A 27,378-nucleotide genomic window follows, 5' to 3' on the forward strand; every position below is an offset into this window, starting at 1 on the left:
TCAATTCCAACCAACGACTAGTCCATGATGTTCGATAAATTGGTCCAAGAATTCATCCAGCGGTTGATAGTAGCGCAACAAACTTTTAGCTGATATTTCCACATCACCGGTTAACTGGTCCAATACGTCGGTCCAATGAACGGACGCTCCACGGGAAAGCGCCTTTCGCAATAGCTTTCCAGCCTTCTTTGAACCGTACAGATCACAACGATGTAGGGGCATCGGAATGTCGTTCGATGAATGCGTACTAGCAGTACCAAAAAGAGCACCCTTGCATAGGCCTTCATAGATCTGGTAGCTCAGAAAACTGGCCAAAAAGTAACGCACGAAAGGCGTGTTGTCGGAGAGATGATATACTGCCCCCGCATCGAAGAGCGGTTTGCGGGCGCGTAACGATGAAGGAGGACGAATTCCTTGTTCGCGCTCCAGGAGGAACCAGAAGTAATCGTTGGCGTGCGCATTAAAATTGACTGATCCGTCGAATAAATCCCAGCGATAGCTATCCATAAGGTACTCGAAGGGAATCGTCGGGATCTTTGCTAATGCCATACGTAGCAGAAAGACGTAATCGAACGAGTTCAGAGATTGTGCTCGTCGATCGGCATCCGTGGGTGCAGGTTTAGAGGGGACAGAGGTTTTCTCCGGAGCCATGTGCTTAGAGTCGAGGATTCCTAATCGTACCAGGTGTTGCGGTGTTACCGCGGCCAGATAAACACTATCACCGAGCGCTTCTTGGAATGCGGCAGACGTACCGTCACGGAAGATAGTAGGTTGTTTCGAGGCCTCCATGTAGTACACAATGTGGCCCATTTCGTGGACAGTGACATAGAAATCCTGTGCCGCGGACTCTGAGCGTGGACATACGATCATACGGAGGTCGCCAGCATCGTCTGCAAACATGTTGGCGGCAGAGCCGTGGCATTTCACAGTCCCATCTTTACTGGCATTTCCGATTATGCTGTTCTTCCAAAAGGCTTCCGTCATCCGAGGAAGTCCCATTGATGCGTAGATGTCTTCTGCTCGTCGTACGAGATCCAGCGAAGACCAATTGGTGCTAGCAAATTGTTGATCGATGTCTACCGAATGTGGAATGATATCGTGAACGTAACTGGTCCAGCTGTGACTCCACATGCCACCAAGTAGATGAGCGGGAAGCAGTTCGTCGTTATCCACGGAGACTTCTTCTGGGGCGTATCTCTTTCGCAAGAAATGACGCACTACTGAATGCAGTTTTTGATAGAATGGCTTCACGTCTTTCCACAGTCGATCCACTAGTAGCCTCAGTTCGGCAACCTCAAGATCCTCCCGCCAACATTCTCCCGCGTCACCATGGTTAGCGCTCCGCAAGCAACCCATGTTCATCAAATCAATCAAACGAGCGTATGGTTCTCGCATCGGTGGCCCAACGGCCATTCGCCATGATTCCCAGGCCCAACGGAAGATGGTTTCATGCTTCAAATTTCCTGAGCACACGCGATTCAATCCTTCCCCAGTCATAATGCGTTCAAGATCAGGTTCACCGTGAAAACAGGTCAATTCTTCGGCAAAGTGCATGGTGTTGTGTTGTTTGTTTGGCTCTCTGACCAGCGGCTCAATCGGAGAGAGATCCAACCGTGATGTGGTACGTTCCGGGTAACGCACGAAAGAGTTGCTCCAAAGGACTCTTTCTGTCAATGAAGGACTTTCAGAGCCACATTCTACCGGAATGCAGATCGAAGTCTCGGTGTAGATGCGTTGGATGAACGAAAAAAGCTGCGCCATTTCACTGGAAATGAAACAAATACGAGATAACGCGGAAAGTCTACGTGCAAATTCGTCATGTTTAATAAAACAGTACCTCAATTCCTCAGGAGTATTCCGAGATCCACGGCATAGTAGATAGTACGCCCGATCGTATGGCCATCCGTAGTTCCGATGCACGGCACCCTCCTCGCACGTCTCCCGCAACCATGTCGCTTTCCGTTGAGCTAATTGCACTAAGCCTTCAAGCGTGAATTCCTCGCGGGATTGTTTTTGTATGCTAGAGGAAAGTGAACTCAGCGTTTCCGAATGTTTTCGGTACCGGACATCCTTGCGCTACTTCTCTACCTTACCTCAAATCCCATCCATATTGCGCTGCTTGATGGTTCAGTGATTGTAACTCGGCATTCATACGTTCAAACCATGTCCTAGCTGCAGTGTCTATCCATAACAGAAATCGTTGTTGGTCGATGGCGTTAAATAACCAGGCGTCCCCATTAGGTTACATTTCGCAAAGTGTTTCACCATAAAACAAGGAAGTTTTAAAAAAGGTGCCCAATTAGTATCAGCAACTGAATTTGCTATCGTTACAGCAAAATCCGCCGTTTTGTGTAGCACTATCATCTAGTATGATTCACATCAAAAACTATAAATTCCACGTTGACGAAATTGGACATGGTAGTATTTTATAAATGGGTTTTATTTTATGATCACCATAAAATACCATGTCTTTTGCCAAGAGGTAATGAAAAAGCTTACCACACTGGATTACCTACCATTACTAAATTGCCCTGTGGCACCTACAAACGACTGGACTTGTATTAGGACGACGAGTATCAGGAACGAACACAGCGGGCCAAGCCATGAGCAATGGTGGTACATCATCGCTGGCAAGAAACTACTGGCGATTCAAACGAAACCGTTGGACTTGTTCGCCCATCAACGATTCACTGAACGCCTAGCGCAGTAAACGTCCCTTATTTATAATCTCTCCACCGAACGCACATCCGGACCTCGACCTTGCACCTCCCGTAGCCTCTACAACCGAAGGAAACTCTTATCCACAGCACATTCCGCCGTCGCGGGTAGTTGAGCTCTGATTTCCCCAGAGCAAAAAGATATTCCAGAGGTGAATCGTAACGTGTAACTACATAGGAGTTGTATGGCGCTTTTCCTCAAATCATCTCCTTCTTTTATTTGAAGCATTCGATGATTGTGAATTATATTTTTAAGTAATCCATGAAAAACAGCATGTTGAAGATGGAAACGTGATAATTGCGGCAAGAAAGCTCAAGGCACATAATCCAGTCGCCTTTGAACGGTCCGTTTCTCTAACTTGCGCGGGAAGAATCAGCATAAGACGAACGAAGTGAGCTGTTTTCGCGCCTTGGGCGTAAACCAAATCACCCTTCAAAGAATTATGTTCCATAGTATTGGATTGAGGATAATCCAAATGAAAGATTGGTGTGATGAGATGCTCAAGAAATATGTTTGCCCTGAAGACATTTTTCAAGCATCACTGTTTATTATAAAAGAAAAATTGTTTGTGACATAGCTGGCTAGTTTAATCGATTTTAATATTCAAAAAGGTATTTGACTGCTACCATCCCATAGTTCTCGGAAAAATTATCGAAGGGAAAAGTGAAGCTGAAGAGGAGTCAAATTAACCAACCCTCAAAAGGGAAGCCGACATTTACATAGTGATAAGCTAAAATGAGAACTTATGTAGCTCAATTTGTCGGGATTTATCTTTGATTAATAATTTATTGGATTCTTTTTGCGTCGGCGCTTATGTCATCAACCGTTGTGCCCTCTTCCTCGCAACAATTTGTTGTTATGGAAGCCAGTGGGGTGGATCTGCGATAAAGGTTGGGAATAATATACAACAGTGGAAGGTTTAGCGCACCAAACTTGGATGATTTTATTGTTGTTTCATCCGTCGGACATAGCGTTTGTTTTGCAACTCACTAGCACAGGAAACTCCGGATATCCAGTACATAACTATGCTGGTTCCGGCAAACGAAGCGGGGGATTTACTTCTTCAACAGCTGATGTCTGAGGATGAAGAACGGCGCTCCCAGACCAGATCCGAAGAACACGATAAACATGGCGGTTAGCTTGTACCGGTTGGTCAGGCTGAACGGCAGGTTCTATAAAAACGACAATCAAAATAGTATATATGGAAAGTACTGTCTTTTTCTATGCCTAATATACTCAATGTTGCATTATGTAATATAAATTCTCATATGCCGCATTATAAGATAAAAAACTTACCTCTCCGGGAATACCACCATGCGAATGGGAGTATCGGACCAGATTGTTCACGCTGGAACGAGTGGTATTGGCGATACGGGCAAACATTTTGGTCTCTGTTGTTTCGCTTTTTAGTAAACTTTCCTCGCAGCAAACGAGTCTGTTTTCCACACGGAGTGAATATGTTCGCAAAAAGCAAATGACAGCAATCGCGATTGAAGCCCTCGAAAATGTGACGTAAATTTCACGTAGCAGTTTTTTCACCGGGCGGTTTGATTTGGCAGTCGTCGATTGATGTTCTCTTGGTGTTGAAATAACATTTATATTTTTTCCATGCATTAACGTTATCACGCATATATTTTTATGGACGTAAAACCGTGAACATTTGTATTATAATATTAATTTTTGTTTTCAATTAGGCCAACGAATTGATAAACAGAGTATATACTGCATGGTTAACTTCGTAGCACAAGCCTAACTCCAATTCATCAGAAAAGACATACGTCATCATCGTGTGGTGTTTCTTTTCGCATCTCCCCAGATGCGCGCTGCAAGTGGAAAATTTTAGGCATTCAAGACTTTAGAGAAAAAACACTGAAGTAAACGGCAACGAAAGTGCTGCTAAGTTTCGCTCCACACAGTAAAGCATAGTTCGTCGAGAAGGAAACGTTTGCGCATTTGTCGATTACCGGATATAAAGTGTAGTGAAATCGTGCCGAAAATCACAAACAAGGTGTAATGCTAGTGGTCGGTTGGCAGTAGTCATCACAGCACTCTGAGGGATCCTCCCTTGTCACTTTCCCGTATTCGTACCGTAATTCAACGTCTGCTGTGTACCAAGTGCTGCATAAGTGAAATTTTACTTTAGACCAAGCGGATTGATACAATTGAAAACTAACTATTGAAGAAGGCTCGTGATCTCGACCGCCGTTCGCTAGAACTTAATCCACAATCTTGAAAGTGAACAATTGAAGCTGACCGTGCGAAACAGCTGCTAGTCTACACGATATCGTAATCTTACTCTTATCACAATGGATAAAAGGAAATTGTCGTAAGTTTCTTGCATATAACAACAATTTCATAGATTTAAGTCTGCTACCCTGCTCACCAAGCTGTACAGTCATCGTGGTATTGAAATTTTTCAGTTTTTTTTAATTTTCTTCTGCGTTTGTAGAGTATTATTGTCTTTCCACTTCATTCATGTTTGCCACTTGGCGGATAAAAAACCACCCAGGCCAGGCTCGAAGTAAACTGCTGGAAAATATTGATTTTTTTTTCTTGGCTCTGCCCGGGGAGCTGAAAATATTGACTACTAAACGAATTTCTTGGAAAACTCTATACGCTGACCATTAGGATACATTGCTGTCTAATTGAAGTTAGGAAAGCTTATGAAGAGTGGTACGAAAAGAAAAATGACTATCTTCGTCACATGTGTAGCATAATTCAGCTACAAATGTGTGTATTCGTTTAACGGTGATGTGTTGGTCAAGGATATCGTGCTCCCAATGCATACATTCGCACTTTTATCCTGATTTGTGTGTAACGAAGCAGCTGCGAGAGACTATTTGGCAACCGTAGCGTTATGATGTTATCCTTTACTCCATCCTTCTGCTATATAAAAATATTGATGTAAAAAGAAACGCTGCAAATGTCCTTTACCTATATAAACGATTCAAAAAGGAACTAATACCACCTTGCTTTTTTCAATGAAAGCATGAGAGAACTGTCTAAAAATTACTTTGTCTTGTGATTTGAACGGAATTTCTTCCTTTGATCCTTCTCGCAGAAATGTTGGAGGTATAATTGATTTTTCTAAACATGTGCATTGGGTCGATCGGCATTTAAAATTGAAAGACTTACTATCGTTCTTTCGGAGGCATTAGGAAAAAACATACTGCCGCAGCTAACGACTGATTGGTCGCGTTAATCAGTCGAAAATTGATAAGAATTCAGCATCTTGTCTAACGATGAAGAAGGAATTAACTACTACGAAACAATCTAAAAACGAACAAAACTTGATGCTCTATGAAACACTAACCATAACATAGTTGCTTTTGTTAATAGTAATAATTTACTTTTTACATTTATTTTGTACGGCTCAGAACATCCGGTGATACTCTGTATCAAACGTTGGGACTACCAAAAACAGCCACCGCAGATGAGATTAAGAAGACATACCGAAAGCTCGCGCTGAAGTATCATCCCGATAAGAATCCAAATAATCCAGATGCATCGGAAAAAGTGAGTTGACCGTACATGTATGTCTGTACATAATCAAAGCAATGTTATTTAATTTTAGTTCAAAGAAGTAAACCGTGCTCATTCCATTTTGAGTGATTTAACGAAGAGAAACATCTATGATAACTATGGATCCCTCGGATTGTACATTGCCGAACAGTTTGGCGAGGAGAATGTCAACGCTTACTTCGTTGTAACGTCGCCCACGTGCAAGGTACTTTTGGTTGATTCGTTTTGTCCAGGCAAAAACATATTTATATCATGGAGTTTCTCTTTTAGGCTTTGTTTATGATCTGCGGTATTATCACTGGTTGCTACTGCTGCTGCTGTTGCTGTTGCTGTTGCAACTTCTGCTTCGGCAAATACAAACCTGTACCTCCGGAGCACGCTGGGGATTACCATCATTTACACGTAAGTTAAAGTAACAATTTATTTTGTGTGTCATCGCAAATTGGCTTTGGCTATATATTGAAGTGTTGATATTTTGTTGTAGAATGTTGCTACAGCTTGAAAAGTCAATTGCTCTTAGCATCCATCGCGTGCTCTTGATGTCTAATTGCTAGTTAAACTATGTTCAATGATATTTATACTAGCAGCACATTTCAGTTAGAACCTTGACAAAGAATTTTCCATTTCTTATCTTCGTAATTCGCAAGTTTTTTTTTATCAAAAAGGTCAACAAAATATGTTTTGATCTTACCCAAGTTGATCCATTAAATCTGGTTCAACTTCCGACTAACGCTTACAATTTTCAGTCTAAGAAGCGGAATTTTGGCACATATTACAGATACAGATTCCCAAAATTTAATAATAAAAACTTATAAAACTAGGTATTATACAAGACATGACCGTTAACATTTAATTTAAAAAAAATAATGGAGCTGAAACATCGCTTATATTTGAAGCTTGTACTTTTATTTATTTCCATATTTTTGTCGTTGCACTGCACCATCATCTGACTTGCCGAATAGTCGATAATTTGTTTACAGAAACGATTAGCATTTCATCTTGCATAACAATTGTATTTACACTTACTATCTCCAAGTTATACGATTTTATTTGCATTAGAAGGATGTCTTCGTTAATGCTTAGTTAATATTTGGTTTCAATCCAAGAACCTTGTTTGGTTATCATAAATCAATTTTTTTATTCCTTCGTTGTTTCACCATCATCAAACAAATCTTACGAGGTGTGAATCAATGGTTTTCTTTAATTGTTCTGATGTTACTCAATACTCTCATCCATCACCGTTCTATCTTCAGTAGTACATTGTTTTCAAACATACATCCACTGTTTCTATCATCTGTTTTTTTTTACATGTTTTTAATCTACATTTATCAGAGAGATGCTGCTGCAAGCAGCAGCAACGCAGGGGAAAGATCGGTCGTCACAGATCAACCAAAGCCAAATGTATGTATAGGTTTATAGTTTGTATTTCGATGTGTCATTACTTCTTCATTAACATCATCCCTTCGCACGATTATATCCTATTTCATAGTTATTTCACTTTTTATTTGCATATTAAACTAATTATTTTTTGCATAAAAAGTATCACTCATACACTTTGCAGTTAGCGAAGTTCCCACTAAATAATATCCCTGTGTAGTGTTTCCCCATTAATTTCCCTTCTTTCAAATGTTTATACAACACTAAAAGCACTCACTCATTAAATATTTTTTCTTTCTTCTTTTTTTCGCCTAATGTAGTTGGAAACAATATCTTAGAAACATGTTTTATGAGTAAATGGAGTCCGTTAGGAAATCTGGGAGAATCAAAATGGCAGCAAGGAATAGTGTTTTATGAATATAAAGTGATTAAAATCATTATTCAGTATAAATTCAAGCAAAAAATAAAATATTTCGTAAGCAATAGTTGCGATATTTTGCTACCAAATTTGGGATTTATAACAGGTATAGGTAGTCGTGGCTGTTCAAACTAGCGTCCAAGAACTAATTTTATCAATGTTGGAGTTGTAAAATGGGGGTTTAAATCAAAAAGAGTAAAATGAATTGAAATTTTACCCGTATAGTAAAGCCAAGTACGTATAATTATTTCTGGGTGAATGTGGAAATAACGTCTTTGGTGTGATTTGTGTTCGCTAATATCACGGGAAAAGTGTTGTGTGAATTTTTATAAATGTTAGACCTGTTTTTGGTGACGTTATGCTTCATTTTACTTACATCAAATGCTTTTATTCAGCATTGTTAGCATCTAAGTTTTTTCAACAGAATCTGAGGTAATCAAATTTTCGTTCACAACAAAACAACATATCAACAAGGTAATTGTTTCCCCGATTCCTTATCAGTAATCGATAAATAGAAATATGTAAGCTTGTGTGTACGGTGTGTTTGGAAAACAAAACGTAGACCGTTGCTTTTGAATGCTCGGTAGGAAATAAGTATCGAATGGTTTAACAAACACAGCTAATGGATTAGTTGCAGTAAAAGCTTATGCTTTGTCCCGTGAGGTTTGTGCTTGGGCTTTTATGCTGGATTTAGGTACATTGGGCTATTAGGTGCAATTAATCTCTACCAATTACTAATGAGTATAGAACAAACACGCGTATCGCGCTATATGCTTATAGTGTTTGTATGAAAACACGCATAGTGATGCCCTTCATAATTTCGCTCTGTACTCATATTTGTTTCTTTTGTTTCTCTTTTCATTATAGGAGGATTTGGCAGATCTGGAGGATAACGGCGTTGGCGGTGGTCCTGTGACTTCTCAGCCACAGGCCGGCCAGGCACAGGGTGCTGGTATGCCCGTCTATGCAATGCCTCCGCCTTCGTCAAATCCGACGAACCCATTCACCGGTTCGGCCGCCACGGAGAGCACAGGCTTGAACAAGGGAAATCAACCCATTTACACACCTGGTAAGAAGGTTATGCATGAATTTGATCATTTTGTGTGTCCATTTGTGTTGGAATATTTGCAAAAGCGATATTGATAGCTTCCGCTTAAGTGTGGCCACATCATTGAATTTACTACAGTCTCACAGTCACAGTAACTATATTTAGATGCAAAGATCAGTGGAAATACTTTCATCATATGGAACGCGTTATGTTATATTAAACAGCTAATGCATTTCTCATTGATTTTTCATCATATGCTGCTGTCTTCGCCTACGGAACTAAAAGGCCACTAAAAATACTATTCGGATTTTGATACCAGCTTCTTCAATAAATGTTAAACTAAAAGAATATGGTAAACATTTCACCTTCTTTCCACAAATAGTTTTGATTATTTTGAACAGTGGTTTTTGTACTTGCATGAATGAACTTTGTATTGTTAATGCTTTGCCGAATCCCTGTTTTTTTAGATTACCTCCATTTCAATACCATTGACACCATACTAAATGTGGCACATCTTGAATTACCGTATTATACCGTAATATAATGGCAATCGTCTTGAATTACCGTATTATCATGTGTGTTTAGTTACTACAAGTCACCTAAGTTTGTTTCACTTGTAATGTCCGTTGTTCAATTACAAAACAGAACCATCGTTCATTTATTGTGTATATTTTCGGGATGGAATGATTTGGCGGTGTTGACATGTTCAAAATGTTTTAAGGGTTATCTTTTTGCAATATTCATTTTTTGCCTAGGAGATTTGCTTCAATTTTGATGTCTTTCCACGTATCCGTGTATTCTGAAGGCTCTTCACTACAACACGTCTTCAATTCTGCACCTTGTTGTTGAATTGTAGTTTATTTACATTGGGTTTCTAAGTAAGTAAAATTCGCGTGAAGAAATAGGTTATGAGTCCTGTATTGTAATTGTAAATTTGAATACCTCTCTAGACTAAGAAACTCTGTTCGGACATTGAAATAGTTAAAGGGATAAGAGATATTAAGCATAGCATTATTATTGTGTAGCTGAAGTGTTAAGAATTTAGTTAAATTCTTTTTTATTCGTTTAGTTTTGTCAGGTTAACTATAAACCAACTAATGAATTATCTCGCTTCTTTGTTTTAGGTATGAAGTGAGTGTATTATTCGCCGCCATACATACCAATATTGGTTCAAAAGGAAGCCGCTCGGTTCTTGTTGAGCGGGTACGTCTTTGCCGAATCGGAGAAGAGGTTAGTCGGTCAGGACAAGGGTCCTCTGCAACACACCTTTATGTGCAGCGAACTATGCACCGAACCAAATAACACATATACAAGTTAATGTAACAATAATAACAAACCCTGGTAATCGCTGAAACGATCGCAGAATTCTCTGTAAAGAAGTTCAACGGAAAAAATATCTTGTAAGGCATATTCTTATTTTTGCAATCGCCACAGTTCATATGGCTTCTGCTCCCATGCGAAAAAGAACTCGATACAGAACAGACAAAAATCTAAAACTACTTAGTAGAATAATATGTGTGTGTGTGTGTTCGTTCGTGTGCATTCGATGAGCAGAGTAAAGGCTTTATCCCGTAAATCCAATGGAAAATAGCGAAGGATTAAACGAAACCGATCCAACATAAGCTAACATTATTTTACATACCTTTCTAGCGACAAAATGTAATTTATCGTCATGCAATACTGTGAGGCAGTCGAGGTGTTTCGAAGAAGGAACAACAGGCTTTCAGTACTACTGCTTTGTTGAGATATTTGTTCAGTTAGCGAAAGTGCTGATAAAGAATGATATGTATTTCTTCCACAGTAAGAGCGCGAGAAAAGTTAAGTACAAGAACAACAAAAATATTAGAAAACGATCGTTAAACAAATTGAGAAAAGGCTATATTGTTGATGGAAGTAACAGATAGGATCTATTTCCTACTCATTTATAACATATTACTAATTAGATTTTGTCAAATACTTCTTCAATTTATCTGTGGGGCTACCGTGACGCATGTTGAATTTTCGGACGATTAAGAAATTACTGCGCCATTATGTCCAGTATACCGGAGTTGGTAGACTATCGAAAGTATAATTAAATAACTAATTGCGCATGTTTCTTTTCGTGTAGCAAATATCCTCTCGAGCTGATGATGATTGCAAATAAACAGAAAATTCAAAGGGATTGGAAAAGAACAAATTATATCCACTCACATTCAAAATCCGTATATCTTATATCCATTTATCCCGATTTTTGAAAGCATTATGCACGAACTTATTGGACACTGTTTGAACACAGAGATTTGTTGATGTATCGTGTGTGACGAAAGAGAGAAACAAAGTTGGAAGCTGGAGAAGGGAAGGAAATAATCAAACCAATTAAGAGGTGGGACAGTACTAAGGACGCAAAAGACGGACGAAGACATTTATGCAGATAAGAAAAAAACCGGCGTATTTAAATATTGTAAAGTTATGATCGACAAAAAGTGGAAACATTGAACAAACTCAAGATGCAAGGGACTCCAACAGAGCGGAACTGCGTTACAATAATTATAATCAAATATACCGACACCTGAACGACGAAAAACTCATTGCCACGTTACAAGAAATCAACGAACATCGTACGAGCTAAGGGTTTTTTTATTTGTTCCGAAATTACCATTGTACAACACCACAGTACTGGCGTTTGTCCAACAAGCAAAGTAAGTTCGTTTACTTTACACAATCTGGTAATTATTTCTGAGATTATCAAAATGCAAATAAAACCTCTGTTTTGCTGAGCTTTGAGATTTGGTTCCACCTCAATCCAGCTAGCAGAAGGAAGTGAAATGCTCGTTTCTTACGGCTCTTTGCATACAAACTGAGCAATGGAAGTAGTGAATCAAGCTAGTATAAACAAGAGAGCTGTACAAAGTGTCGCTTCGCTGTAATTTCGTGATATCTTCCCTACACTGCTCGGTGCACTATCGATGCCTGATTCGTCAGTCTGCCGGCAGACAGTGTCCGTAGTGGTCCACTCGTAAGTTTTCTGGTTTGGTTTGGAACTTGTTAGTGCGTCGCTTTAAAATACTCCACCAAAATGGCAAACCCAGAGCTCCCGGCGGTGCTGGAGAAACTTTTCAGGTACTTATCGTACGAGGATTTCGACTCACTTTTCCGAATGTATCATAAATAGCACCTAACTCTTCTTTGCTTGTTTTTCGTTTAGCCACATCGATGCAAATAAACCCCGTTACATCGATGCATTGCGCGAAGCGGTTGCGATCAAATCTGTGTCAGCGTGGCCGGAGTCTCGTCCGGAAATTTTCCGCATGGTAGACTGGGTGGCCGACCGGCTGAAGAAGCTTGGGGCCAAGGTTGAGCTGGCCGACGTCGGCAAGCAAAAGCTTACTGATGGCCGTGAACTCGATCTGCCGAAGGTTATCCTTGGTGAACTGGGTAATGTAAGTATTTTTTATGGATTTTCCCACACAATAGTCAAGCTTCGTCATCGGTTTCCGAAACTACAATAGCAGCGAGTAAGTCAAGGTTATATGGTAGCAATGGTCACCGGGCGCCATCGAGGAATGGCGCTCGGAAAGTCAATGAACTGTCGCTGCCCACGCCAATGTTTTTATTTATTTTCCTGTTGTGATTGCGGCAGACGGGAAGGAATAAGGTCATTTAAAAAGAGGGCCCGACAGGGGCTTGTTTACTACGAATGCACTGACCTCATAAGGGGCGATCGTTACTGCATAGTCAGACGATGTTGCATATTTCGCTTTGTTGGCAACTTTCAGCTTATAAAAATGGACAGCAAGGAGGGCGGAGTTTCCACCGCAAGTACTTTTCTTTGTAGGGTGTATTTTTGCGTATCAAGCGATGATGCACCACTCGAGCATCCGGTTTCAATAGGATTCACATACCCCATTCCCGTCGCTATTACACTGTGTTGATAACCGATCGTTTCCCTTTTTTTTGTTCAGAAGCTAAACCTCAAGGTCTAACCCATCTTTCGTGACCACTTCAGCATATTTTTTCAAGTGAGGTTTGCGTCCCATACATCGGTTTGTCCATTGTTGGCTACTTTCGGGAGATAAATTAAACACTGGACCTCTTAACGAAAACTGCGGTTGACGATAAGAGAAACCTTACAGCTCTATCTCGATGGGATTTTGGTTGGCCAACCACACTCAAAATTTAGTCTCAAGTTCCCAGTATGTGCATGTGGCAGTTGTAAACAGATTCTTGATGGACAGCTGATTGATTCATTAAAACGCTTTCTATTATATCGCCCTTCGTTGTTCGATAAGCTTACTATTGATAAGCGGTGTCTATGTAATCATCATCGTTTGAGTAATAGATTCGTTTTTGTTTGGGTATACGATAGGACGCCACGAAGAAAACCGTATGTCTGTACGGTCACCTGGATGTGCAGCCAGCGATTCTGGAGGATGGTTGGGCAACGGAACCGTTCGTGTTGACTGAGAAGGATGGCAAGCTGTACGGCCGCGGCTCTAGTGACGACAAAGGGCCTGTGCTGGGATGGCTTCACGCCATCGAAGCATTCCAGGCGATCGGAGAACCACTACCGGTAAACTTGAAGTTTGTGTTCGAGGGCATGGAAGAGTCCGGCAGCGAAGGCCTGGACGAGCTGCTGTACGCGCGTCAGAAAGACTTCCTGTCCGGCGTAGACTTCGTTTGCATCTCCGATAACTACTGGCTCGGTACGGATAAACCGTGCATCACGTATGGTCTGCGAGGCATCTGCTACTTCGAGGTCGAGGTGGGCTGTGCACACAAAGATCTACACAGCGGCGTTTTCGGCGGTACCGTTTATGAGGCGATGAACGATCTAATTTACCTGCTTGGTACCCTTGCTGATAAGGAGGGCCGTATTCTAATACCGAAACTCTATCAAGAGGTCGCACCGTTGCTTGCAAACGAGCAGGCCATCTATGACGCTATCCACTTCGACGTGGGTAGTTACCGGCAGGAGCTCGGTGCGCGCAAACTGATGCATAGCGAGGACAAAACGAAAATCCTTATGCATCGTTGGCGTCAACCGAGTCTATCGATTCATGGCATCGAAGGTGCATTTTATGAACCGGGACAAAAGACGGTCATTCCCAAGAAGGTGATTGGCAAGTTTTCAATTCGCATCGTGCCCGATCAAACTCCCGAGCTGACGGAACGGTACGTGGCAGAGTATCTGAATGCCAAGTGGGCCGAACGAGGCTCGCCGAATCACTTCGAGGTGCGCATGGCGCACGGCGGTAAACCATGGACGGAGGATCCGAATCACCCGCACTACCAAGCGGCCCGTACGGCTACCAAGCATGTCTACCATGTCGATCCGGATATGACCCGGGAGGGAGGATCGATTCCTGTCACTCTGACGCTGCAGCAGACGACGGGCAAAAACGTGTTGTTGCTGCCAATGGGTGCTTCTGACGACGGCGCCCATTCTCAGAACGAAAAGCTCGACGTACGCAACTACATTGAGGGGGTAAGTATAAGTTCAAGAGTTTTTGTGTTACGTTGTATAAATTGTTGGTACATGGTGTTATTTTTTCCGTTTCAATCAGACAAAACTACTCGGAGCATACTTGTACGAGGTGTCCAAGATTAGTGCCAACTGATCGTTACTTGCTGTTAACCTGATGAAGAACGAAATACATCACAATTCCGCATCACATGCAACCGTGTTTCGATCGTCGCGTTTTCCTAACATCCCGGCTATTTAACCTCTACTGTGGGATTCTAATAAAACTAATTCAGTTTGCTATTTTAACTGATGTTTGTATTTGTTGGTTATGGATTACTATAAATCCTCTATCGTATAACGATGATAGACCGTGAAAGAATTGTAGCATTTTCCTATTGTGACCAGGCGTCCCCGTACTTGTTCTTTATCGAAGGAGCACTCGGAACGGACTGATCCTCGGTGGCGGTACTCCTGCGATCTTGAGCGTCTCGACGTATTGGAGGGCTATCTTCAAGAATGGTTGCAGGTCGATAGGGCTGTTGCTGACGTTTTAAGTATTCTTCGCGATTCTGCCGGCGTAACTCGTCGTAGCTTTTGGATGCCTTCGGTGCGAGCGGTAACTGAAGATCTTCATCTAGGGATCCAGTAGCTGCATACACGCATTGAAAATGTTTATAATGAGCGATATCGGAAGGATTGTTCTACTTACAATCAATGGTGGGTCGTCCACTGTCATCCAGTCCGGAGTAGTGCGGAATATCAAAATCCATATTGAGTTGACCTTGACTAACGGGTGCTTCATCGGGCTGACGGTCCAGTGCCGGGGTGGACGCAAACGGTGTCAACATGCTGGATGCACCAAATCCTTGATCTGGTAGGCTATAACGAGGAAGGCTTCATAAATATGATGTCTCTTGTTAACTCGTATCATGCGGTGTGACATACAATGTATCCGACATTCCGGTCGTACCCTGACGACGTTGACGCATTAATTCGGCAAGTCGGGAATTGGGCAGCTGCAGTATTTTCTCAGCACATTTCCCTTGGTAACTTATTTTACCAATAAAATAGCCAAGCGTTACGCCAACCAATACCTTCGGGGCGGGTCCAAACCGAGCACTTGCCTTTGTTGGAAGAAACACAAACAACGAACACATCAGGTCCTTCAGGTCTAGTCAGGATGATGGGAAGGACATTCCTTACCTTCAAATAGTTGTTCTTAACAGCATACCATGCTCCAAAACCCATTAAGGTACCGAGCGGGAGTGATCGTTGGAAAAAAGATTCACGATTGCATTCCCGAAGGACTCTCATCTCCTCGGGCGAAAATTGGAAATTCTGTAATAGTTTCACAACGTTACAACGATGAACATTTTGACTCGGTGCTTTCGTGGCTTGCTACAGCGTAAAGTACTTACTAAAGCATTTCTTTGTGTTTCGTCGTGCTGCTGCAATTGATCGTTTCGTTGCATGATTACTCTCGTTTGTTTTTCACGGGATCGGCACGAATTGTATTTTATTTCACTATTTACAAAATGTAACCTTGCACTGCCGGCGTAAACAGCTGATATTGGCAGCACACGGTGGCTGCGTCAGTGCTACAAGCTATGACATTTCAAGTGAAAAAATGTGATGGCATCTGCAGAATGAATGAAAGTTTAAATAATGTTATTGTTCGGAATTACAAGACATTAGAAATTATAAATTTATATCGCATACAGTCACGTAAGCGAAATCAGTTTATTTAAGAAGTCATTTTATCCAATTCTGCGACCACTGTGCGGACAAGCACTTTCGTCGAAAGCTGTCATAGAGCTAGCTGTCAAAGGACTATAAACAAAATCGCGCTCCAAAAACACGCACCGAAGCAGCGATATCTGCGATAGGCAGAAGTGTTGATGCCAGTGTAGGTTTCCCATGTCGCTTTCACTCTAAATTTCTAGTTCGGAAGCGACATTAATACAAAAAGTTGCCGTAACATATACGCTATCGCTTGGAAAGTGGGTCTAAAACCTTGTGAAGCATTGCGATGGGGATCGACTTCGAGGTGAACGATTATATCAAAACGCTCAAGAAAGATGGAGGACCTTTTAAGTGCCCCAAGTGCGACAAGACGTACAAATCGGTGATCGGGTTGCAATATCATCTGAATAACTACGATCATGATAATCCATCTCCGGCAGTGCCGACCTCCGTGTCTACTCCAATCAAGCAGAAAGGTCGGAAGCTGAAGTTGGGCGTCACACCCAAGAACCAAATCGCTTCCAGCCCCCCCAAGGAAGGTATCACCTATTTGGAGTCGGAGCATCTCGTGCGCCTAGATTGCAATGGCAAAACGGTCAAAATCCCGGTTCTCGATGAGCTACCCGTGGTTTCGCTCGAGGAGTATGAAAGTAAATGCAAAACTGCGCCAGATTTCGAAGCGTATGCGGTGGTACCACCGGAAGAACCAGAAGTGCAGTTGCCCGAGGGAAAGTTTAAAGAGATCGATGACTACACGATCTGTGATGCACCGCCACGTCCGAACGCGTACATCCGTTTCATAGAGAAATCGAGTGAAGAATTGGATGGGGAGGTCGAGTACGATGTGGACGAGGAGGACACGACCTGGCTCAGTATTATCAACGAACGTCGAGCAGCGCAAAACGTAGGCCCAGTTCCGGTTGATTCACTGGAGCTGCTGATGGATCGTTTGGAGAAGGAATCTTTCTTCCAGGCTGCTGCAAATGGGCAGAACGGTGCTGTAGTCGATGACGACGCCGTGTGCTGCATCTGCATGGACGGAGAGTGCCAAAACACGAATGTGATTCTTTTCTGCGACATGTGCAACCTGGCCGTACATCAAGACTGCTACGGAGTACCGTACATCCCCGAGGGCCAGTGGCTTTGTCGGCGGTGCTTGCAGAGTCCTAGTCGGCCGGTCGATTGCGTGCTGTGTCCGAACACCGGCGGTGCCTTCAAACAAACCGACACCAACCAGTGGGCGCATGTCGTTTGTGCGCTGTGGATCCCGGAGGTTCGCTTTGCTAACACCGTCTTTCTGGAGCCAATCGATTCTATAGAAACGATACCTCATGCCCGATGGCGGCTGACATGTTACATCTGCAAGCAGAAAGGGATCGGTGCGTGTATTCAGTGCAACAAAAACTACTGCTACGCTGCGTTTCATGTGACTTGTGCCCAGCAGGCGGGTTTGTGTATGCGCATGGATACGGTAAAAGGTACGGATAGCAATCCGGTGGTGGTCCAGAAAATGGCGTACTGCGATGCGCATACGCCACTGAACGCGCTGCAAAGCACACCCGGCAACTCACCGGATGGCGGACCACCGACAGATGCACGCGAAGTCACTCGAGAGAAGATGAAAAAGGCTCGAAAGCTACTTGCACTGAAGCGTACCAGCGCTCCGGTGATTCTGATTCCAACGATACCGCAGAATCGCATCGAAGAAATCTCCTCGCTGGTGAACATCCCGAAAAAGCAACAATTCATTCAGCGACTGATCGCGTACTGGACGCTGAAACGACAGTATCGCAACGGGGTACCGTTGTTAAGAAGGTTGCAGTCGCAGGGCCAGGCGCAAGGTACAATGCCAGGTGGTCGAGATCGGTCCGATGGGTCGCTGGATGCACAAGAGCTGTACCAGCAGCTTAAGTACTGGCAGTGCCTTCGCCAAGATCTCGAGCGAGCACGGCTGTTGTGTGAATTAGTACGAAAGCGCGAAAAGATTAAGCTTATTCTAATCAAAACATCCGAGCAGTGCGTTATGGCACAGCTGAACCCGATCGAGAGCGTTTTACATCGAATACTGGACCAGCTAGAAGGCAAGGATGACAAGGAGATCTTCCGCGAGCCGGTTGACACGGAGGAGGTGCCCGATTACATGGATATCGTGAAGCATCCAATGGATTTAGGCACGATGCGCCAGAAGCTCAAACGCGGGATGTACGTGCGCATCGAGGATCTGGAACAGGACTTTGGTTTGATGATCCGTAACTGTTTAGCCTACAACAACAAAGACACAATGTTTTACCGAGCTGGTGTTAAGATGCGAGACGCCGGTGCGATTGTGTTCCGAACCGTACGAAAAGAGCTGGAACGGTCCGGTTTGTTCCAACAGCAGCCGGCACACTCCGTTGTGCAAGTGGCCACGGCAGGGGTTGGGCCATCAACTGTAACATCCGGCAGGTCGATCACTGGCACCGGGGAGGATAATATCGCCATGGACATTGAGAGCGAGCTAACCAAAATCACAGGTGAATCGGCAGCTGCGGAGCATATTGGTAAGCTCCAGACGTTGCTAGCGAAAGCGATTGGCATTCGTCACGCGCTGACCCGCTCCAAACGCATAAAACAGATTCGCAACGAGATTGCTAGGGTCAAACGTGCCCTGTCAAAAGAACCGGAACGAGCACTGGTAAGGAAGTCATTTATGTGTGACGCGTTGCTTGGATGCAGTTTATGGCTGCTATAATGTATGTGTATTTTCCGGCATTTTCAGTTGAACGAAAGAAGGCTTTCGGGTGATCTTGTATCATCAGGACCAAGCTCCTCTAGCACATTGGCTGGAATACCATCAAACTCGGGCGCCGGCAAATCACTTTCCCCGAAAAAGCTTAGTTATTCCTTGCAGTCAGAGTCATCGTTGCCTTTGAGCGCGGTATCAATCGGTCAGAAACATCACCAACACATCACCCCTGAGGCGAGTCCATTAAAAGTATTGAACAATAGTCCTTCTCCATCAGGTGTCAATCGGAGGTATAGTGCTCTTGTTTCGTGGCTATCTTTCTTAAGACAGTGCTAATGAAAATGTTTGTCCGCTTCCCAGAACTGCTGTCCTGTTCACTCGGAAAGCTCAGGCCGCACTTAAGAGACCAGAAGCCCCGATGAACCAAGAAAGTGCAACCAGTGGGGCAACATCTGGGCCATCGTCGGTAACACCGATGTCGACGACCGAGTTGCTGCAGAAGACGGCAAAGAAAATCAACCGCGGTCGACGGATCGGTAAGAGTGGCAAGGGAATTGAATCTTTCCTGGAGGCTAGCTCGTCTATGTTGGATGGTAAACCATTAGAACGAAAGTCACTGGAAGCTATTCCCGACAGCTTTCGGGTATACCGAGGCCAGCAAGATCGGGAAATTAGTGATTCGGAGAGCAATCTTAGTCTCACAGGAAGTACCTGCAGTAGTTGTAGTGGATTCAGTGGTAGCGGTACTGAGTCTGAGTTCGGGTAAGAAAGATTCTGCAGTTTAAAAAAAAAAATGGGTGCAAATATTCACCTTTGTTGTCGTTTGCATTTTAGCACCAGTGGGGATGACGAGCAATCGTTCTGTGACACGGACATGTCCTCGAACAGTGAAGCGGAGGCTGAGCAGTTTCCAGAAAAACCGGCTCTGGAACCACTGAAACTGGTGTGGGCTAAATGCCGTGGTTACCCTTGGTATCCCGCACTTATCATCGATCCGACCATTCCGAAAGGGTTTGTCCACAACGGTGTCCCGTTGCCCGCCCCGCCGGCTGACGTGCTAGCATTACGCTCGAACTATGAGGAGCCGGTGTTTTTGGTCCTGTTCTTCGACGTCAAGCGCACATGGCAGTGGTTGCCAGTCGGCAAGCTTGAGCTACTCGGTGTGGATAAGGAGCTTGATCAAAGCAAGCTGATCGAATCACGGAAGCCTACTGAACGAAAGGCGGTAAACAAAGCATACCAGGAAGCGTTGCACTACCACAGTCAGGTGTCGAATGCGGATGGACCGGCGGGAAAATTATGATGTTACGGAACTGCTGAAATGACGGCAGGCCAGCGAAGTAGGTTAGAGAAGAGAGTGGGGTCGCAGGACGAGGCTGACGATGAGGAAGATGACGATAGAGAGGAAGATAATGACGAGGACTAAATGTATCTTGTAGTGCGTTTCAAACGCTTAAGCTATGGCGTTTGATAACCTTTAAGAGAAAAGGTGAAATGTGTATGGATGTATCTTTTCACAGCAGCCAGAAGCCTTTGAATATTAAACGATCCGTTGATGTCTGTTTTAACTTAAGTTTTAACATTGCACGTTGTATTGATTAAGTTTTAACGAAAATATTCACATGAACAATGTACCTTAGTACGCCATTTATTTAAAGTGTCACCTGTATTTCCGTTGTGTTTCTGTGTACAAAATTTTCACTTCGATTAGACGAAAAAGATGTAGTAAATAAATTTGAATCAAGGTTCATATTTGCTAAATTAAAGTGATTAAAGTTTCAGGGTCAATGCATAGTTTTTCAATATTCGTTTGAGTGTAAAATCGTCATGGTCGCTAAGATCTTATTTATAACCCTTCAGCCTACTAGGAAAACAAATGCATCTGTAAATGTCGATAAAAGAAAATCTCGAAAAACTATGTATGCACGCAAAAACCCCGCAAGAGAAAAAATCATGCAACATAATTGCTATGCCCATGCAAGTGTGGTACAATAAAGCATAGCCCAGAATTATTCAGACTAATATCGTTTGTCGGTAACATCCATTCACAACTTCGAGGCTTGTCCATAAAATGTATTGAAAATAAAATTTCATTGGGGAAAAAATTCTGTGCCAGAAAACGCAATTCTTCCTTTGCTTTTCGCCGTTATCAACATTTCGTTCTCCCACATTCTTCATTCCCCCGTTATTCCTAGCACCCACCAGTTGAATCGCCAGGCAAGAGAAGCAAAACTCAGCTGGACGCCACAGGAAGCCCATCAAAGTGGGAATTGTGGAGAGGGATTCGAAGAACAAAGCCCGAACTTCGCCGGCAGGTCGGCATGCCGCTGCAGCGTTGGAGACCCTCTTTTATGGACAATTCAGAGAAAGAGAATAAGTATGACGATTGTGAAGGTGTCAATTCGATGTCCCCTGCGATGGCTTGAGCGATCACTATCGATTTCAGTCTTTTGCGATCGGTCTTTGATAACGCCGGTGTACTTGTTCGGTGCTGTGAATTAGAAAATTGTAATGCGGAATACAGTAATATGTGGAAAGTGCTTGTGGTTTTCCTGTGAAGTATGTGTTGATTCTTCACACGTGATGGGTTATTGTGGTTGGTGTTTGGGGTGGATACACATTGTTTTAAGAATAGGATCAATAATGCGTCAGTATGGGCAATAGTCTTTTGATCAGTCTAGCTGCCGCTACTAATTGATCGACGCTACTATGGCGCCATTTTGTTTTTCTTTCTGCAAATTTATGATACATTTTCTTACATCTTTTTGATGTTCATTGAGGAAGAATATGAAAATCTTCTTTAATGACAGCAAGATTTGTACGTAATTCATTGATCGGTTGGTTTTTTTGTGCTTAGCCGAACGAAAAATCGTTTGCCTTGCATTTGCTAGGGGACGCCACTTGGCAAAGCTTCTACCGCCATGTTGGATTTGGGGACAGGTAGCGTCGTAGAAAAATGTAAAAGAAAGTGATTTGTGAAAAGTGCTTGTGGTCTTTCTGTGAAAAGTTTGTGTTGTTTCTTTGCACGTGATGCGTTTCATGTTCATGTTGTGTTTGGTGTTTGGTGTGGATAAATATCGTTTTTCTTTTGATCAGTCGTGCTGTCGCTATTCATTCGATCGACGCTACCAATGTCACCTTTTTCTTTTTCTTATGCCAATTTTTGATACATTTTCTTGAATATTTTTGATATTAAACGAGAATGAATATGCAAATCTGCTTTAATGACATCAAGATTTGTACGAAATTCATTGATCGTTTGGTTCGTTTTGTGGGTAGCATTTACGTTCGCCTTGCATTTGCTAGGGGACGCCAGATGGTAAAGCTTCTACCGCCATGTTGGATTTGGGGACAGATGGCGTCATTTTTTTTTTATAGATTCGACAACTGGTTTGAAGCAGGTAAGTACAATAAGGGGATAGTCTTCTTATAATATCATTTTATTTTCATTCGCTCGAAAACTTGTTACACTGGACAAAACTGGTTATGCTTTTCATGTTCGCTCTTTAGATGCAGCAACGACTGCTTATACAAAAGACAGATTAGGTCTCTTTTTAGCTTTTGCTCTACATCGACCAAACTTTATGCCATTATTCTATGAAAACTATACAACTAAATCAGACTAACAAACATTATTTTTTTCTCTATATGTACATTATACAGTCTCCTACATTCTCGTTCCCTTTATCGTACCACCGCCCATTGAGACCGACACATTTTTTTCCTTTTTTGGCCTTCTTTCCCTAGTTGGCGCTTGAATCCGAAATCAATCAAGTTTATCACATCGTCCCAGCAGTGCACCTACATTTTCGCCTTGTTAGGGGCAGGAAAGAGAAGTTTGATCTTTCATGCCGAACGATGCTTTCGCTTATTTTAACTGGGTTCCTCTCGACGATCCGTCACGATCGCAATATCGATTCGGTGTGACACTGTCATTGCATGGCCCTTAATTTAGTGGCTACTTGTAGTACGTCGATTGTACTGGACGTCCCGTGGAGGTGTAGGTACTCATTGGTATGCTACTCTGCGACTTCGTGGTACCGCCGGCCACCCCTATCGTTCCTCCGAGTGTGCTGCCGCCGCCATAAAGCTGCTCAGCCCCCGTTGGTGCATAGTCCACGTCGTAGTAGATACCGGACTAAGGATAGAAGAAAAGTTGTTATAATCAATCTAATATCACGGAAGGAAGGTTGTTGAATAGTGCCTACCGTGACGCTCGCATTGCTTCGACTTTTGGGCCGAGGAACGTTGAAGTTGCGCCCCAGCAGATCAGCCCGATCTTCTTCCTCGCTTGAGCTCGAATTTTCTAACGTTCGCATACCGTTCCGATTCAGTCCAAGCGTTCTGAAACAAGATCACCAACACGGGTTGAAAACTAGATATTCTTCGCTTATGAACGATTTCTTTTCCTACCTTGGCAAAGGAACCGGTGGCAAGGTGCCGGTGTGCATCGGAAGGGTTCCATGCAGCGAAAGCGTGTTCATGCTGCCGATGGTCTGCAAATTTGGATATCCATACATGGCCGACGATGGTCTTCCTCCAGAAACGGGTTCAGCCTAGTTTGGCCAAGGGAAGGGTTTGAGAGGACAGGAAACAAGTTAAAACGTGATGCACCTAGAGCATCCCCTTGATAATCCATACTTCGTAGCTTACCGCGTAATGATTCGCTTGAGCCATTACATCCGCAATCTGTGCCCATCGCATCCGGTCCTCCAGTGTCACCTGGTAGGGGGCTTGCCCCATGACTGGCGTCTTGACCTGTCCATTGCCAAGATAACCAAATACTGGACTGCCCATAGCGTTTTTGTGCTCGCGTTGCCATTTTCGACTGCAAAAAGGACATACATTTGCATTAGTGGACTAAATTGCTTTAAATAATAAACTTTTGAACTTCGTCAGTACCTCCACATGACCAAGCAAATCAGCGTCAGAACGATGATGATGACGGCAGCAACGGACGCACCGACGGCCACTCCAAGCACCTCCCCGTCGATCTCACACTGCGTGCCGTAGTAGCTTCCGAGGCACTTGCAGACCTGCCGGTTGTTGGCATTGTCGTAGCTGCACGTGCCACGGTTGGTGCAGTACGATTCCGGGCAGGAAAGACACTCGCGACCGGCTCGCTGCGGCTGGTCGGCCCACGGATCCCGGAAGCCCCCGTTGCACTCGCACCGGAAGGTGCCGAACAGGTTGGTACAGTGCGCCTCTTCGTCGCAGTCGTTCAGCTCGTCCGAGGTGCACTCGTCCACGTCCTGCACGCTCGAGACGGCCCCCGTCGGAGCCTCCACGTAGAGCGCCGAGTTGCCGATGTTATTGTTACGTCGATGGATCACGCCCAGCAGATGGCGCTGGATGTCGGAGCGCAGGGCCGGCCGGAGTGTTTCGGCGTTTTCGTCCAGGTTGACCGTGTAGTTGACAAAGACGGCTCCTCCACCCCCGCCAGCTCCGGATGAGGCGATCGTGTAGATGCTGTTGATGCGTGCTTCGAGAAATTCGTCCGAGAACGGCGTCATCGACATGGCCGAATCCATCTGTTGGGGTTTTTCGGGACATAAAAGTCAAACATGATCGGTTGTCAAAAGAAAAGGGAAAAATTAGATTTTGTTTTGCACCTACCGCACGAATGGCTTCGTAGCTGAGCTGCTGGTACTTTTCGCTTCCCCGGTCGGCTAGGGCCTGGTCCCAGTGGATACGCCGTTCGTAGATTTTGTCCACGCGCATGGACAACATCAGGGAGACGATGCGACGGCACGGTTCGCGGTGCTTGCGACGGGCGTACCCCGGCCGACAGTGGCAGCTGGACACGCCACTTTCGGTCTTGCAACGTTCGTTCTGCGCCTGGTCACAGGTGGAATCGTCCCCAACGATGCACGTATCGATGCGCACCGGAGGCAAGCCACCCGGGTACTTTGGCCGGCTGCCATGAATCGCCGGAGCGCCCCGATGTGGCGGCAGGCCTGCGTTGTTGGTGGCCGGTGCGTTGGCGTGCACGGGTGATTCCGTTTCTGGCACGGCGTATCCCGTGCCGATGATGCCGGGCTGCAGGGGAGGAGGCATTACCTTCGAGGGTTTCGGCCGTTCGGTGGGCCGGACTCCTCCGTTCGTCAGGGTGGGAGTCGGTTGAGGTCTTACAATTGTCTTCTTGGCCGTCTCCGTGCCGAACAGATCGATGTACGACCGTTTTCCGTCGATCGAGACAAAGCCTTCGGTGCCCGAGGCGGAAAGAATGATGCTGGCCTCGGCTCCTGCCCCGCCATCCTGCGGCGGTGGTGGTCGATTGTAGTAAGGATTGATTTTGACTGTATGTTGCGATCCGGAACCACCCGATCCGGGCCCTTGGATGGCGGACAGTGTGACGTCAAAGATTTCGCCATAGTTCGCCGGTCGGCCAACGTTGCCGTTGGAGGTGCCAGGAGGAGGTGCGGTGTAGATCTCTGGGCGACTTCCAAATGCAGGCAAATTCTGGGTTCGGATTGCGTTGCTGCTACCTCCGGCTCCAGCACCACCGCCAGGTTTGAAATCTGGATCATCAAGGACCAGTCCGGGGCGTGGCTGGAAGCGATAGTCGGTTGGAGGAGCAGATGGAGGTGTCTTCGCTGTTCCAGCAACAAGCGTCGGTGTCGTTGTCGTAGGAGAAATCGTTACGGGCGTAGAGCTCGTCGTCGATAGAATCGTTGTCGTCGTTGTCGAAGTACTACTTAGCATCGAGGTATCCAAGGATGGCGTGGGCGTGATCGTCGTCCGATCGTGGTCCTCGTTGATGGAAGGCTCGATCGTGCTCGTTGTGGTGGTCGTACTCGATCTCGAGATGCTCGTGGTAGTGGTGGGTTCCAGGACACCGCTCGATGGTAGATATTCGATGGAGTTTATCTCGTACACGCTTGGGACTACTTCCGGATCGTAGGACTCTGTCCCGGCACCTTGCGGGGGCATCACACTCGCTGCACTGGTTGCCGATTCAATCGTGTACTGAACTTCCGTAGCACTGGAGGGAATCTTTCCCACCGTGTCCAATGCGGCCTCGCCCGTCGTGGCAGCTCCAGTAGTGACTTCCGGATCCAGCTCCACCACACTGTCAGTGGTCGTTGTTTGGGGATACTTCCCGCCGTCAGCAGTCGGTAGCTCGTACGGTGGATCCTCGATGACCTTCTCGGTGACGTTGTCGATCGCATTGCCTCCCTCGTTGCTGGTGGGAATGGGCAGTGGACCAGGAGCACCATTCGGAGCGCCATTGGACGCTAGATCCGGGCGATAGTCGATATTGCTAGGGTACGGTTTGTATGGCGGAATCGGCCTCCGGTTGGGGGAGATCGGAGGGCGGGGCTTTGGCCGTTGCCAGGGTGGCCTGTTCTGGGACACAAATCCTGGCCGGTAGGTCTGTTGCATCGAGGGCACGATCTGCTCCGGTATAGGCACGCCTGTGAGAAACGGTCGCACCGGATGGCCATCCGGTCGGGGTCCTTGGGACTGCTGCTGCTGCTGCTGCTGGTCAGGTTGGAGTAAGGGCCTGTTGGAAGTCGGTGGACCGCCCAGCTCTCCTTCGTACTCGTTTGGAAGCGGTTGTGCCTCGGAGATTCGTGGCGGTCCGCGATTGTTGATGCGCGTGGCCGAGTGCCGTCGAGTCGGTTGAGGGTTAGCATGCACGTTCACATTCCCATTCAGCAGCTTCACGATACCGGTGATGATATCCTGGATGTCCGGGTTTGGATTCTGTCTTGGACCGTTGGGCAGATGGAATGGGGGCGCAGGGCGCTGCTGCGAGGCCAACACCGCTCGCTGCACGTTGGAAATGTTCATGGCCAGCTCCTTCGTGCGCTGGTAGGACTCATCCAGCAAGTCCTTGCCATTGCGTCCCGAAGGTCCTGTCGCCTCCAGCACACTGTTGCTGTTGCTATCGAACGACACCGCCAGCAGCTCCTTGTTCCTGCCATTCCGTGGCGTGAGCTCGTTCATGATCGCCGAAGCCGATCGCTTCGTTTTGTTTGCCGGCACTCCATCCCTCTCCACGGCCACACACATACAAAGCAATGTGGCCCCAATCAACCCGAGGAGGTACTTTCGCCTCGAAAGGGCAAAAAGGCTCCCGTAGTTGTTTCCTGTGTTTCTTTGCATGACTCAGCTATCTATTCTGTTAGATGTTCAAAAACTGACACCTACTACTCGTGGGCAATGTCACTGGTCCCCTTGGATGTCTTTATCTCGTAGTCACCGGAATTTTGTTCGCACTTTGCCTTCCGCCCTCCGCAAAGGGCGCTTTGAATGGGAAGGAAATCTCTTGTCACCCTACAAGTGTGACAGTTTTCGTTTCGACGGATTAAGATGGAAAACACTGTAACAGTTGTGAATTGCGAACACGTTCCAGCAAACACTATCCGCGCTCATCT

The 27,378-nt window shown here is 45.0% G+C and overlaps 7 protein-coding genes across 9 annotated transcripts; 3 read left to right on the forward strand and 4 right to left on the reverse strand.

The window, feature by feature from the left end:
- Positions 1-2,238, reverse strand: LOC131294825 (angiotensin-converting enzyme-like). The gene is made up of 4 exons (XM_058322871.1): positions 2,226-2,238; positions 2,094-2,181; positions 1,838-2,020; positions 1-1,765 (listed from the first exon to the last, which is right to left on the reverse strand). The coding sequence occupies exons 1-4, from the start codon at positions 2,236-2,238 to the stop codon at positions 1-3; spliced, it is 2,049 nt and encodes a 682-aa protein (XP_058178854.1).
- Positions 2,239-3,373: 1,135 nt separating this feature from the next.
- On the reverse strand, positions 3,374-4,160 carry LOC131293808 (cytochrome c oxidase subunit 7C, mitochondrial-like). Its single transcript, XM_058321868.1, has 2 exons — positions 4,015-4,160; positions 3,374-3,890 (listed from the first exon to the last, which is right to left on the reverse strand). The coding sequence occupies exons 1-2, from the start codon at positions 4,099-4,101 to the stop codon at positions 3,774-3,776; spliced, it is 204 nt and encodes a 67-aa protein (XP_058177851.1). The 5' UTR covers positions 4,102-4,160; the 3' UTR covers positions 3,374-3,773.
- Positions 4,161-4,638: 478 nt separating this feature from the next.
- On the forward strand, positions 4,639-11,667 carry LOC131293807 (dnaJ homolog subfamily C member 5 homolog). 3 transcript variants are annotated; one of them, XM_058321866.1, is made up of 7 exons: positions 4,639-5,044; positions 6,096-6,234; positions 6,293-6,445; positions 6,511-6,642; positions 7,573-7,641; positions 8,903-9,104; positions 10,208-11,667. In XM_058321866.1, exons 1-7 carry the CDS (start codon positions 5,025-5,027, stop codon positions 10,216-10,218), a joined length of 726 nt encoding a protein of 241 aa, XP_058177849.1. In that variant the 5' UTR covers positions 4,639-5,024; the 3' UTR covers positions 10,219-11,667. The 3 variants fall into 3 exon arrangements, with proteins under 3 accessions (XP_058177849.1, XP_058177848.1, XP_058177850.1); XM_058321865.1 differs by lacking the exon at positions 10,208-11,667 and adding an exon at positions 9,842-9,947; XM_058321867.1 differs by lacking the exon at positions 10,208-11,667 and adding an exon at positions 9,839-9,953 and having other exon boundaries at positions 5,016-5,044.
- Positions 11,668-12,267: 600 nt separating this feature from the next.
- LOC131293805 (cytosolic non-specific dipeptidase) lies at positions 12,268-14,844 on the forward strand. The gene is made up of 3 exons (XM_058321862.1): positions 12,268-12,502; positions 13,429-14,547; positions 14,627-14,844. The coding sequence occupies exons 1-3, from the start codon at positions 12,371-12,373 to the stop codon at positions 14,678-14,680; spliced, it is 1,305 nt and encodes a 434-aa protein (XP_058177845.1). The 5' UTR covers positions 12,268-12,370; the 3' UTR covers positions 14,681-14,844.
- LOC131293806 (OCIA domain-containing protein 1) lies at positions 14,689-16,074 on the reverse strand. The gene is made up of 5 exons (XM_058321863.1): positions 15,945-16,074; positions 15,730-15,864; positions 15,472-15,650; positions 15,236-15,405; positions 14,689-15,175 (listed from the first exon to the last, which is right to left on the reverse strand). Exons 1-5 carry the CDS (start codon positions 15,996-15,998, stop codon positions 14,919-14,921), a joined length of 795 nt encoding a protein of 264 aa, XP_058177846.1. The 5' UTR covers positions 15,999-16,074; the 3' UTR covers positions 14,689-14,918.
- Positions 16,075-16,419: 345 nt separating this feature from the next.
- On the forward strand, positions 16,420-20,796 carry LOC131293802 (bromodomain-containing protein homolog). The gene is made up of 4 exons (XM_058321860.1): positions 16,420-18,943; positions 19,028-19,284; positions 19,355-19,756; positions 19,829-20,796. Exons 1-4 carry the CDS (start codon positions 16,556-16,558, stop codon positions 20,295-20,297), a joined length of 3,516 nt encoding a protein of 1,171 aa, XP_058177843.1. The 5' UTR covers positions 16,420-16,555; the 3' UTR covers positions 20,298-20,796.
- Positions 20,797-22,952: 2,156 nt separating this feature from the next.
- On the reverse strand, positions 22,953-26,968 carry LOC131293804 (uncharacterized). The gene is made up of 6 exons (XM_058321861.1): positions 24,611-26,968; positions 23,897-24,525; positions 23,636-23,822; positions 23,408-23,550; positions 23,203-23,338; positions 22,953-23,132 (listed from the first exon to the last, which is right to left on the reverse strand). The coding sequence occupies exons 1-6, from the start codon at positions 26,945-26,947 to the stop codon at positions 22,953-22,955; spliced, it is 3,612 nt and encodes a 1,203-aa protein (XP_058177844.1). The 5' UTR covers positions 26,948-26,968.
- Between the last annotated feature and the right edge of the window lie 410 nt (positions 26,969-27,378).

This window comes from Anopheles ziemanni, chromosome 2, assembly GCF_943734765.1.
Source record: "Anopheles ziemanni chromosome 2, idAnoZiCoDA_A2_x.2, whole genome shotgun sequence".
Lineage (NCBI taxonomy): Eukaryota > Metazoa > Arthropoda > Insecta > Diptera > Culicidae > Anopheles > Anopheles ziemanni.

What these genes read in the sequence shown, in the direction of transcription:
- LOC131294825 (XM_058322871.1), bottom strand. An exon ending in CAATATGGATGGGATTTGAG is followed by an intron (nt 2,021 to 2,093) that starts GTAAGGTAGAGA and finishes ACTTTCCTCTAG; the next exon opens with CATACAAAAACAATCCCGCG. An exon ending in AATACTCCTGAGGAATTGAG is followed by an intron (nt 1,766 to 1,837) that starts GTACTGTTTTAT and finishes TTTCATTTCCAG; the next exon opens with TGAAATGGCGCAGCTTTTTT.
- LOC131293806 (XM_058321863.1), bottom strand. Translation starts at nt 15,998, where the DNA reads ATGCAACGAAACGATCAATTGCAGCAGCACGACGAAACACAAAGAAAT. An exon ending in TTAAGAACAACTATTTGAAG is followed by an intron (nt 15,651 to 15,729) that starts GTAAGGAATGTC and finishes CTTCCAACAAAG; the next exon opens with GCAAGTGCTCGGTTTGGACC. An exon ending in ACCGGAATGTCGGATACATT is followed by an intron (nt 15,406 to 15,471) that starts GTATGTCACACC and finishes TCCTCGTTATAG; the next exon opens with CCTACCAGATCAAGGATTTG.
- LOC131293808 (XM_058321868.1), bottom strand. Translation starts at nt 4,101, where the DNA reads ATGTTTGCCCGTATCGCCAATACCACTCGTTCCAGCGTGAACAATCTG. An exon ending in ATGGTGGTATTCCCGGAGAG is followed by an intron (nt 3,891 to 4,014) that starts GTAAGTTTTTTA and finishes TCGTTTTTATAG; the next exon opens with AACCTGCCGTTCAGCCTGAC.
- LOC131293804 (XM_058321861.1), bottom strand. Translation starts at nt 26,947, where the DNA reads ATGAACGAGCTCACGCCACGGAATGGCAGGAACAAGGAGCTGCTGGCG. An exon ending in ATTTGCTTGGTCATGTGGAG is followed by an intron (nt 23,823 to 23,896) that starts GTACTGACGAAG and finishes TCCTTTTTGCAG; the next exon opens with TCGAAAATGGCAACGCGAGC. An exon ending in ATTACGCGGTAAGCTACGAA is followed by an intron (nt 23,551 to 23,635) that starts GTATGGATTATC and finishes TGGCCAAACTAG; the next exon opens with GCTGAACCCGTTTCTGGAGG.
- LOC131293807 (XM_058321867.1), top strand. Translation starts at nt 5,025, where the DNA reads ATGGATAAAAGGAAATTGTC. An exon ending in ATGGATAAAAGGAAATTGTC is followed by an intron (nt 5,045 to 6,095) that starts GTAAGTTTCTTG and finishes TGTACGGCTCAG; the next exon opens with AACATCCGGTGATACTCTGT. An exon ending in TCAACCCATTTACACACCTG is followed by an intron (nt 9,105 to 9,838) that starts GTAAGAAGGTTA and finishes TTTTTTGCCTAG; the next exon opens with GAGATTTGCTTCAATTTTGA.
- LOC131293802 (XM_058321860.1), top strand. Translation starts at nt 16,556, where the DNA reads ATGGGGATCGACTTCGAGGTGAACGATTATATCAAAACGCTCAAGAAA. An exon ending in CCATCAGGTGTCAATCGGAG is followed by an intron (nt 19,285 to 19,354) that starts GTATAGTGCTCT and finishes TCCGCTTCCCAG; the next exon opens with AACTGCTGTCCTGTTCACTC. An exon ending in GGTACTGAGTCTGAGTTCGG is followed by an intron (nt 19,757 to 19,828) that starts GTAAGAAAGATT and finishes TTTGCATTTTAG; the next exon opens with CACCAGTGGGGATGACGAGC.
- LOC131293805 (XM_058321862.1), top strand. Translation starts at nt 12,371, where the DNA reads ATGGTAGACTGGGTGGCCGACCGGCTGAAGAAGCTTGGGGCCAAGGTT. An exon ending in TCCTTGGTGAACTGGGTAAT is followed by an intron (nt 12,503 to 13,428) that starts GTAAGTATTTTT and finishes GGTATACGATAG; the next exon opens with GACGCCACGAAGAAAACCGT. An exon ending in TACGCAACTACATTGAGGGG is followed by an intron (nt 14,548 to 14,626) that starts GTAAGTATAAGT and finishes CGTTTCAATCAG; the next exon opens with ACAAAACTACTCGGAGCATA.